An 11960-nucleotide genomic window follows, 5' to 3' on the forward strand; every position below is an offset into this window, starting at 1 on the left:
TATATACAAACTTACGTTTCACTAAAATCATCACAAACAATAGCAATATCCTCACCTCAAACCTGCATTTTCTGCCCCGCTGCTGCTGGTAGCTTCATGTCAGCCTGTCAGCCCACAGATGCCCCTAATGCTCCCTAACCCCTGTGACCTTTAACCCCTCGAGTACTCTCACAGTCGGGGTGTTATTCCCTGATTCAGTCTCCTCTCTTCCATTGTTTTGAAGTGCTTTCAGGCAAAAGAGATTAGTATTGCCTGGAAAAAAATTTGCATGCATGTGATACTGATTGATGTTATTGAATTCTGTGGCTGAATCGGATTAATTCAGAAATACTACAAGTCCACTGAAATACGTTGTGTATATTTAATTAATTTCAATACATAATCAAATATTTAGTATATACTGTATATAATTTATTTCATTTTTATTTGACTTGCACTGCTCATTAATGTTTCCACTGCTCATGTGTATGAATTTCAAATGTATTCATTTAGAGACAAAGCTAATGAATCCACAAACTCATGGAAATGTACAGAACTATGACAAGCCTGTAATCTCTATGACTTCTTCAGTATATGCTTATATACTGTGCCAAACATCTCTTTAACCAAACATCCACTGACCCACCTTTCATAAATATGGTATTTTATAAATACAAGTTCTTAAGCTATGACTAAATAATGATTTACACATCAGACCAATGATCAGATCAGTAATAATCCATTATAATGCTTAGATGACAATAAATGAGTGGCCAGGCTGTGACGCCATATTTAAACAAATTGTTTGACATTTTGGGAAATGTGCCTTTTTCGCTTTCTTGCTGAGAGTTAGCTAAGGCGAATGATACCACGCTCATGTCTGTGTTAAATGTGAAGCTACAACCTGCAGTTGGTTAGCCTATCTTAAACGAAATATAACATACTAATTAGTGAGCTTTAGAGGGTCAGAGCCAGGCTAGCTGTTTCCCCCTGTTTCCAGTCTTTATACTAAGCTAACCATCTGCTATTCTGTATATTTACCGTATAAACATAAGTATCAATCTTCTCATCTAACTCTCTGCAAGAAAGCAAATAAGTGCATTTCCCAAATTATTGAACTATTTCTGTAAGTGAAGTATCTTTAAGTTGGTGCATATCTTCTGGCCGATTAGCCTAGTTTTATAATAAAGCAGAATTCCTCACATACATTGGTGGAGAGCGGCTGCAGCATCAATAACCACTATTACTGACTTATTATTGACATTTACACCTGACGATCCTTAAACCTTTTATTAATGCTCACAGCCTGCTGGCAAATGTTTTTGGGTTTTTTTTGTATTATAACATCCTGATACATTTTACATTTATATCAATAAAATCATTAGTTTATAAATCCTGTGTGAGTATCTGTCATTGAATGGCCAGATTAACGTGCTTGGGGGCCCCAATAACCACCCATCCCTCCTTGTCTCTTAGCACAGTATCCTCACGCTGCTGGAATATTACATTGCCCCATGTTTGCTGTGTGGTAAGCAACTTAATTTAGGTATAGGCACCATGTAAATACAGAATTAGCTAAAAAAAATTGAAGCCTTTGTAAACCGCGGTGGAATAAGTACTCAGATCCTTAAAAGTAAAAATAGAAATACTATTGTCTAAAAGTACTCAATTCAAAATGTTACTTAAGTAAAGGGTTTTAGAATACACGTTTTAGCATTTTAATTTTGTAGTTCATCATTGTTTGCCAATTTTAGATACTTTGTATACTACTGGGTAGATTAGTAGCATAGTACTGCATCATATCATGTATGCATATATGTTTTTTATGTAAAAAGTAACTAGTAGCGTGAAAAGTGTCAAATAAACGTAGTGGATTAAAAAGTCTTGAGTCTGCACATCCAAGGCACATCACTGATAGTTTATAGCTGGATTAGTAGACAACTGCCCAGACCCCGAGGACCCCGACAGTTGGTTTGTGGTAATTTCATTCATTGTAATTTTGTTTTAAAATATGAGACTAAAGCACAATATTAACTGACATGATGAATGCCTGCTTTATAACCTTATCTCGAGGTCTTAAAGATGGTCCCTGTGTCACACAGATTGTTGCTTCTCTATTTAAGATCTAGAGTTTGTTTAAATATGTCAATAATGTAAATATGTTTTCTACACAGCCACAGTGGGGAAAAACTCAGCTGGCATGTCATTCACATTAAATGTAGGTTTACACAGACACTGGGATGGCAGGGAGGAAAACCGAAGGAGGCCAGGCTGAAACACAACAGCTTCATTCTGCAGTCGGGTGTGATGAGGGTGTTTTTTTCTCTCATTCTCAGTGGTAGGTGGATCAGTCATGCTGGACTCCTTTCAGTGGATGACATGCACTACAACTTTCATTCTTGAAAATACTCTGCAGTCTCATGCACAAAGACAGAGGAAAGAGCTCAGAGAGAGAGAGAAAAAACACTTGAACATGGGTTTGTTTTGTTATAAATGTGACTTTTTTTACATATCAAGTGTTGACTTTATGTGTCTTCAACAGTTCTGAAAATAGCAAGCAAGAGTTTTCCTGCAAGATGGAATTAGTGTGGAAACAATACACTTAGTACACCTTGAAACCTTGTTGTGTTTTAGACAGGCTGTTTGTTTACTTAGCCACTGTTTGCCATATCCTATGTTAATATGGGAGTCCAAATCACCAGTAAAGGCTGCTGCTAAAAGGAACACCACCTGTGTTACTGTGCTTAAACTGATTGCTAAAATGGTGTGGTGAGCCCCTCCATGTTAGAGGATTTAGTGGAGAGACTGACATCACATACATTTTGCTAACCATGCCAAATCAGAAATGTCTCTTGATCCCACCCAGACGTTCATCATACTGCCAGGCCTCCTCTTCATCTCAGCAGAGGGCTGTCATTCACCACTTTGTCTGGTCCAACTTACCTACGTGTGTGAGTATCTGCAAGTTAACACATGCTTTTAAATGTCTGTCCATGTGTATATTTAAAATGGCCTCCTTGTGATGATATACTGTATGGAAACATGATGTTACTCAGACAGGCATGAAAGGAGTTGAGACTCCTTGTTTTGACTCCTCTCATATTTTTGAGATAAAGCCTTCACCGTGCACTCTATTTATCACTCTGTTAAGAAAATACTTCATCTGTTGCTGTAAAACTGTTGTTGGCTTGTCTCAAATTACACATCAGTACTTAAATATTGTGTAGTTTAGAGAAAGTGTGATTGAATATTTGGCAGCATGTTATATAAATATTAAGGTTATGTTAGGCAGTAGTTAAGTGTGTGAGCCTCCAACTGTATCAATATTAGTGACCTTGCATTAAAAAGCAATATTCCTCCTAAACCCTTGAGGTAGCTTTAAACCTGCAATAACTTAGATTTTTTTTGGGCCACTTGGGTGCAGCAGAAACAAGTTGTGAGCACAGCATTGACATATTTTAAGTTGATATGGCAAACTTGTTACCAAACAGTTACTTATTTACACATCCAGCAGTTACAGAGAAACATTATAATTCATTTGGAGTTGTGTTTCTGTGAATATAAGTTTAGTATTCACTAGCTTTTAGCTCTGTTTTTGGTCTCCTTAGATAAATATCTGGCTCTTTAGCTGCTAAATGCTCCACTATGTTCACCAGCTAGTCAACTGTGTCTGTCTGCTGTTTGGTGCTGAGCAGGTAGTGTACAGTGGCTTTTTAGATTTTTATTTTGCTGAAAGCAGCTGCCTGCTGGGGCCAAAAACGAAACTATGAGCGGTGGGAGTGAACCAAAACAGTAAAGTTGTGGACCCGACAGCCAAACAATGAGCTGAACAATCACCTGAAAGATCCAGGTGATAATTCTCTGTAGGTTCATCACTACGAGCAACTCCTTTCACATTGTTATTCATTACTTTGTTATTATAAAATATTGATTATAGCCACTTAAAGGTTGTAAAACATCATCTTTGCCACAATGACTGACAGTATAACAAATATATTATGGCTTTGCATTAAAGCTGTATGATATGTACTGTGTGAAATGTTTAAGCCCAAGACTCCATGTATTTTTTTATGGCTGCAACTTTCATCAAATGGACACGTTCAAAATTTTATACACACTTCCCAACAGATCAGAGTTATTGTAAGTTCTTGTACACTGGAAAGTCTTATTGCTTCATCCTTGTATTACCCAATTATGCTATCTGTTATGTAACTATGGTGACTTTTGTCATTTGTGAACACTGCAGTATGTGTATTTACAATTGGAAGAGCTCAGTACAGGGTTTTGTTCATAATTACAGTATGGTAGCAGTGCTGTTAGTCTGTATGAATATTATCTGATGAAGGTCTGAGGACTGAAATGTTGTTAATAAAGAGAATACAAGTGATTGATGGTGTTCAGGATTTTTTGCTTTTTCCGCATACATAATTTCCCAGAATTCAGCCAGACATCGGTGATGGACCCACTGTCAGTGGAGTACAAGAGATTAAATTTCAGCTAAAGTATGTTTAAGATAAAACATTCTGTTTGACAACAGTTTTGGTAGTTTCACCACTTCATCAATGTGTTATCATATTTGTACTGAGTGAAAAATCTAAATCCAAGTTGACATATTGTCTAAATACCCACCATTGAGTCATATGGGAAAAATGAAGTGTGTTAAGCATCATTTCCTGGTACTCCGCTATATTTGATCATAGTATTTATATTAGATTATATTTGATTTGGAAATCTTGGGAACTTGAACATTTTGTAGATTTAAACAATACTTGATTAAAAGTTTAAGGAAGGATGGGATGGATCAGTGGGATTAAAGAGGTTTTAATCGCTGTAATTAGTGTTTACAAAAAAAGCACAAATCCTAATTTTTGAAAACCACATGTGTCTATATCCTGATTTTAGTTGCTCGAAATGGTCATTCACATGTGAGGAAAAAGGTTAAATGTATTTCCCATGTTCTTGATGTCCTGTAAAAAACCATGTATTTCCAAAATGTCAACCTTGTTTCCAGTTTTGACATTGCATTTTTCCAATAATCCACTTGGTTTTTAAACGGGAGAATTTTCTTGAATTTATGTGAAAAAAAATCAAAATCACCAAAATTGGTGATACATGGTTATTGGACAGCGACTAGTATACATTTACGTGTGCTTTTTTTGTGAGGACTGAATCAAATTGACCAAAAAGTGAACAAACAAATTAAAGTTAGAAGTTACACGTTTGTTGTGTACAGACATATGAATTCCCTCCCTCCCTACCTGTGTGTGTGTGTGTGTGTGTGTGTGTGTCTTTCGGAGTGCTTTAACCCAACCACCAAACTTCATACATACACACACACACACTCCACCCCTCCTCCTCCTCCTCTCCCACACCCTCCATGTTCCTTCCTGTTTCCTGTTCCGCTGTCCGCTGCACAGGAAGCCTGCTCGTGCTACCGGGCTGCGGCAAAAACTCGTGAGTCACCAAGCCGTAAACTTTGTGGACATGTGGGAGAAAAGAACGTGGTGTTTTTTTTAATGTCTTTTTTCTGATCTCCATCTCTCACCTCTAACTAGGCTTTGCATTGTTTCTCAGACAAATGGCTCATGGGGTCTTTAACTCTGCTTTGTTAATACAAAGCCACATTTGTCCTCCACATTTAACCATCTGCTGACTCCTGGCTTTACTATCTGTGAGTAAGCTCCATCCAGCTGGGATGTCTGTAGACTGTATGCACCTGCTGGCTCTTACGTAAGTCTGAGTCGATCAATAAAAACATTAATTAAGTCTCCTTTCTTTTGTAACTCATGTGCACTGCTTTGAAGGATTAATGTCATATGAAATTAAAACTTTCCATAAGCTGACGTAGCTGGTTGTTTGCTGCTGTGAGAAGCTCGGGGGTTTGAGGGTTGTGACCCCAATCAAATGCGGGGGATTCTGCTTCGATGAGATCATGCCTGGTCAGTCGAGGCAAGTGACTTTGGACTTGCCTGACCTGAGGCGAGATTCAGAGTTCAAAATTCATGTCATGAGAAACGACTCCTCAGCCCGGCCCAGCCCGGCCCAGCACCGTTCTCAATGGCGTCAGCACAAATCTGAAATCAGTACACAACCGGACCGGCTTCTGACGTGACCTTAACCGCGTGGCCCTCGCTTCGCGGGCTGAGAAAGGTCAAGTTTAGAGGTCAAAATGGGTCTCTGTGGGTTATGTCATGAGACGTTTTTCTGATATTAGCAACATCCCTGACATTTATTTCTCTTTTAGGCTTTCACTACCTCTTTCCAGAGGAAGTGTTTGTGTTTCCAATGCGCAACATTTATGACAACACTTGCAACATTTGCTCTTAAAATGAAACACAATGAAACAAATGTGTTTCTACTGCCACAGCTCTTTTTGCAGTGGCCATTACAGGCTTTAAGTAAATCCCTCCTTCATCTTCTAGACTGCTGTGCATAGGCTGTGTGTGTATGTGTGTCCATGCCTGCTGGAATGTCTGCTGGCCAGGCCTTTTATTAGGCTCATCCATACCACCACATTATAGGCTCCCGTAACCAGGCAACTGCAGGTTCTGGCTGGTTACCATGGCGAGCGCCCATTGAGTGACGTCGCTGGCCCTGTTTGCCTCTCTCCTCATTGGAATGAGGGCCTTTTTAAAGGTGCACACCCCCCCCCAAACCTTGCTACACACACTTAACCCCTTGCTCACACACACACACCCCCACACACACCCTGCTCTTCGTCACCTTCTGTGTGGTGACCAGAGGAGTGGAACTAACAATCCGACAAAAACTTCTCACTGAGGCAGACCAGACTGGACCTTCCAGGGAGTGTCTTTGTGTAGAAAAACCCATACAGACCCCAAAGTAGGAACGCCTACTGTAGGCAACTGTACTGCGAGTGCTGGGCAATACTTACAAAATCACATATCGCAGTATTCTTAGCTTGATAACTTTATCATATCCAGTTACATAGACGCGTTTCACTCAGTTATAACAATCTAACAAGTTTGAAAAACATCTCTCAGCTGCACTGAAGTCCAACACACTGGCTAAATATAGTATTTAATCTGTATCATAATACTTAAGCATGAACGTAGGGCTATAAGTAACAATTATTTTTTATTAGTAATTACTGTGTCACTTATTTTCTTGATTAATTGATTATTTGTTTGTTCATGTCAGATGTTAGAAAATTGATTGATTATAATTTCCCAGAGCCCAAGTTAACAAATTGTTTGTTTTGTTCAACCAACAAAGTCCAAAACCCAAAGATATTCAGTTTAATATCAAAGAAGACTAATAAACCAGCGAATGTTCACATTTGAGAAACTGGAACCAATTTTTGCCATTTTTTCTTTATAAAATGACTTAAACGATCATTAAACTACATTTTGGAGACAAGTGTTGTACTTTCTACTCCACTACATTTATTTAATAACTTTAGTTATTGATTACTTTGCAGATTTAGATTATTAATACAAAATGGAAATCAACTAATAAATGATGACGTATTATAAATTAAGCTACACAGCAGTATAATATAATTATTATTAGCCCCACCTTCACCAGCTGCAACATTAAACACATTAATGCATCACTAATTATAATCCAGTCAAATAATATGATTCTAAAATGGGCCATTCTGCATTTACCTCTGATATTTTAAGCATATTTTGATGCTCATACATTTGTACTTTTACTTAAGTGAGATTTTGAATGCAGGACTTTTACTTGTAACAGAGTATTTTTGCACTGTAGTATTGCTAAATAATCCCTCAGTAGTAAAATATCGGAATACTTCTTCCAGCACTGCAACTGAGCAAACTCCATCCACTGATGAAGACCAAGCTACATGGTTGAAAGCTCTGGAAAATTATTGTAAGTGGACTCCAAGTTGGGATTGTTTCGTCAAACCTATATTATGATAACCAAAATTTCAGAGACATTATTTAATTTTAAGTGCTCTATGTGCAGCTAGGCAAATTTAAGTAAATAGGCAGGGGCATTTGCTCACACTTAGCCTGCTGTAGAATAAAAATAGCTGATTGACATTTTATTAGAGGTTATCTTGTGGACTGCAGTGATCACACACTCCCCTGACTGTATTCACACTTTCTGCAGAACATATGACCTGCTAAGATTCTTAAGTGACCAGCAAAACAAGTACGGATAAGCTTTTGTAATCCAGTCACAGTTTTAAATCAGAGGATTGTTACTCATAGATTGAAATATCTTTTGTTATTGTGTTTTTCTGTTGTTGTCACAAGTTAAACAATCCTGTACCTTTATTACAATATTTCAGTGCACATCATCGCCAGTGTGTGGATAAAGGTGGTGCCCATGTAGCAGCTGTGGATAAGCTAATTGCCTCAAAGTGATGGTGTGTAATCTTTTGTCGCGAAGCCCATCTATCTTAGCACCGCCCTGATGGAGGGAGATGGGGTTGTGGTGACTAATGAATGGAGTGACTTGCGGGAAGACGATTTCAGCAGCTTCTCCACAGCTCTCATTTGAACGCCTTTCACTGACTGCGGGCGGGGAGAGGTGGGGGTGGTCTGAAACGGGGTGGTGGTGGTGGTGGGGGTTGTGGAGCATTGTGAGTTGAACAGCAGAGCCCCACTCTAGCTGAATGGGTATTGTCATCTGGATTTCTATGGCTAACCAAAATACTTTCTCCCGCCGTGGGGGTTTATATATTCACGGTGGGAACGGCATGCATTACGCACAGCACTCCTGCCTCTGCAGACCATCACAACTCCGTTGTGTCAGTGGTTTTGTTTAAGAACACACTTTAACTAAAAATTTCAGACAATATATTCAGTTTAATTTTAATAAAATGAAACAATATTGCATCTTCATATACACGAATAATGAATCATAACATCAAACGTCAACAAACCAACAGAAAACAAAGTTTATTCCTTAAAGTTTTAAAAAGAAAAGACTTCCTGCAGTGACAATGATGCAAAACGTTGCAGGTGCTCAGTGCAGCCGAACAACAGACTGTAACACATCATGTTGTGACCTATCACAGGCTCTCCGGACTGTACAAGTCCAAAAGTAGACTGCAAACTTCAAAGTCGCAGCAATCAACTTAGCAACACAAAAGCCTGTCCGAGATTTATTAGGGCTTTAACATGTCTACACTTTTCTTCTTTGTTCTTTATTACTATTAGACATTGTTGGAGTCCTCAACATGTCGGCGTAGTCCCACTAAAGGAAGTGGGTCTTTGAATGTGTGGGAGTGCAATAATTCTCAGTTACTGTACAAGTTTGTGCAGACAATGCACATCAAGGCAAAAGAACAGTGTATATATTCGATGACAAGAGTTCCTCTAGAAAAGAAACACTTTGCAGATACAACGGTGAACAATTCAAAATACTAATAATTTCGAAGACTTACAAAAGCAGGTACCTAACAAAGATACCCCTTTTTGTCATGAGTTACCTCTTGTAGTTGATAGTCTTTTTTAATCTCCTGTTAGATAAAAAAAAAAAGCATTTGTGAATTTGTGGTCCGAGCGCATTGAAGGGCCAGTGTAAAAACAGGAGAGGTGCTTCCACTGATTTTCAAAGTTCAGATTTTTTTTTTTTTTTTAAACTGCAGGTGCAAAGATAACGTCCGTCAAAAAACAGTTTTACAAAAGCTGCAGGTCACTTTTACGCAAAGCCTGCTATGAGCCACAAAGCTACACATAATTCCTCTTGTCATAGTCCCCGTTCGGCGTGGTTCTCTTTGTTGGTGCGTATTTTACCGAGTATCCAGAGTTCCCGCTGGAAGGACAGGAGCAGCACAGCAGCGCTCCTCCGATCAGCAGCAGCGCTGAGGCCGCCCAGCCGATGTAGAGCGCAGCGCCGATCTCCCTCTTCTTGGATGCGGGCACCTGCGGGTTGTAGAAGTCTGATATGATGTTGTTGGCCATCCAGCACAGAGGCACCAGCACAAACAGACCACTGATGATGTAGATGACCCCTCCGGCGTTCACCACCCGGGCTTTGACGTACTCAGTTTGGAGGCAGTTGGTGCACTGCGCCCCCGCAATGACAACCATGAGCCCCAGCACGCCCATCACCGAGGAGATGATGGTGAGCGCTCTGGCCGCCTGCAGGTCGTGGCTGAGGGCGAGGACCGAGTCGTGCACCTTGCACTGCATCTGGCCTGTACTCTGCACCACACACGTCATCCACAAGCCGTCCCAGATTGTCTGAGCCACCACGATGTTGGCTTCGATGAAAGCCGTCACCTTCCACATGGGCAGCCCGCACGAAACCATCACCAGGAGCGAGCCAATTGCGCACAGCGATAGTCCCATGATCTCCAGTCCGGCCGACACCATTTTCGCTCTTCACGTTCAATCAAGTTTGTCTGAAGCTTTTCAAACTCTCCCCTAATTTCTCTTCTTGAGATCAAGGTGTGTTTCTGCTCTTTCTTATTTCTTCGTCCTCGCCTCGATAGCTAACAGGAGCGTCAATCGTTAGTTGCGCATCACTCACCACATTTACTCGGAGATGTAAGAGACAGCAGCTCTGAGTCTCTTTGTTAGCGAGGGTATGTGAAAACAACTGGAATCACAGTAGCACTGGACCACGAATATCTGCGGGGTGGGGGTGTGAGGACTCGAGGAGAAACTTTCCTCCAATCCGCTGTCGCCGCATCTTCAAGGGACCAATGAAAACGCAGTTAAGTTGTGAGGCTGAATAAAGCGGTCCAGAGCTCATTGTGAGTTTGAACAGTTATTTACAATGAATAGAGGGGCAGGAGAGGGGGTGAAGGCGCACGGGGGTGTTTTAAGGGTATGGAGCAGCTGAAATGCAGTGGTTGGGTGAATTAGGGCACTTGTTATTGATTTTTCTGACATGGAGGCTAATGCCACTTGTCTGTGGTATACCCTAAAATGGCCATTGCACACCCATTGTGATGTATGGTTAAAGTCTTAAAATGCCAGAAAAGAAGAAAGAAAAGAAAATATAATAATTTGAACTACATTCACTTTAATTTGAAGTCCTTTTTACAGCCTTAGTGTATTGAGACTCTGATCCTGAAACACTTTCTGTCTCTACAGGTAAAAAGTATTCTGTTTAATGCTCCCTTTGATTGTAACAATTTACCTTCACACATTAAAATCACGAAGCATTTTGGATTATCCAAAATAGTTTTTATTTCATTCTCGAAATGAAGTTGCTCTTGCTGTTAATGATTATTTTTATACTTATGAATTTATAGCAATGATTTTGTGATTATTGTTGTTTTTGTTTTTTATTTGTTATGTATGTCTACCATGTTCTTGTGTATGTTTTTTGTTGTTTTTTTATAGGCCTATTTTTTTGGGTGGGGTGGGGGGTTTTGCACCACCCACAGTAAAGAACAATTTGTGAAATGTAATGACTTGCCAGGACCCTTCCTGTAAACAATACATTTGTTCAACAGAAACATCCTGTCCAGTGCCCTTGATGGTGCGCTTATACATTTGAATTTATAAATAAAATCCACATTGCCTGTATGTTTACACCAGGACATGCCTTATGTAGCCTAATATGTTTTGAATTGGAAGATGTTTTTACTTAAAGTGGCACTATCACAATGTAAAAAAATACTTTGCTAAAAATATTATATTATTGATCAAGTTTTACTTAAGTAGGCCTATCAATCAATTCATTTAAATGTACATTTATTTTAAATGCTTTATTTCCTATTGGGCAGCTACTGTATATCCATTCATAGCCTATAACAATATTTTAAAAGCTCATAGGTTGTGTTTTGTATGCAAAATCTCAATCTGTAATGAGTGACTTTCAAATAAATGTAGTGGAATATAAAGCACATTATCGTCTGAAAGTAATGAAGTAGAATAAAGTGGCATAAAATGGAAATGTGGAAATATAAACGTAAAATTGTAGGCTACAGAATGTGTAAATATGTAAGAATGGTACTGACTTTCCACCACTGGATAGAAGATTATAACATAGAACATGTTACTGGGCGAATTGTTAAAGAAACTGTA

At 39.3% G+C, this 11960-nt stretch overlaps 1 protein-coding gene across 1 annotated transcript; it reads right to left on the reverse strand.

Moving 5' to 3' along the window:
• Positions 1-8760: 8760 nt before the first annotated feature.
• Positions 8761-10556, reverse strand: cldn5a (claudin 5a). Its single transcript, XM_044195065.1, has one exon. The coding sequence runs from the start codon at positions 10293-10295 to the stop codon at positions 9648-9650; it is 648 nt and encodes a 215-aa protein (XP_044051000.1). The 5' UTR covers positions 10296-10556; the 3' UTR covers positions 8761-9647.
• Positions 10557-11960: the final 1404 nt, after the last annotated feature.

The sequence above is a fragment of the Siniperca chuatsi genome, linkage group LG5 (assembly GCF_020085105.1).
Source record: "Siniperca chuatsi isolate FFG_IHB_CAS linkage group LG5, ASM2008510v1, whole genome shotgun sequence".
Taxonomy (NCBI): domain Eukaryota; kingdom Metazoa; phylum Chordata; class Actinopteri; order Centrarchiformes; family Sinipercidae; genus Siniperca; species Siniperca chuatsi.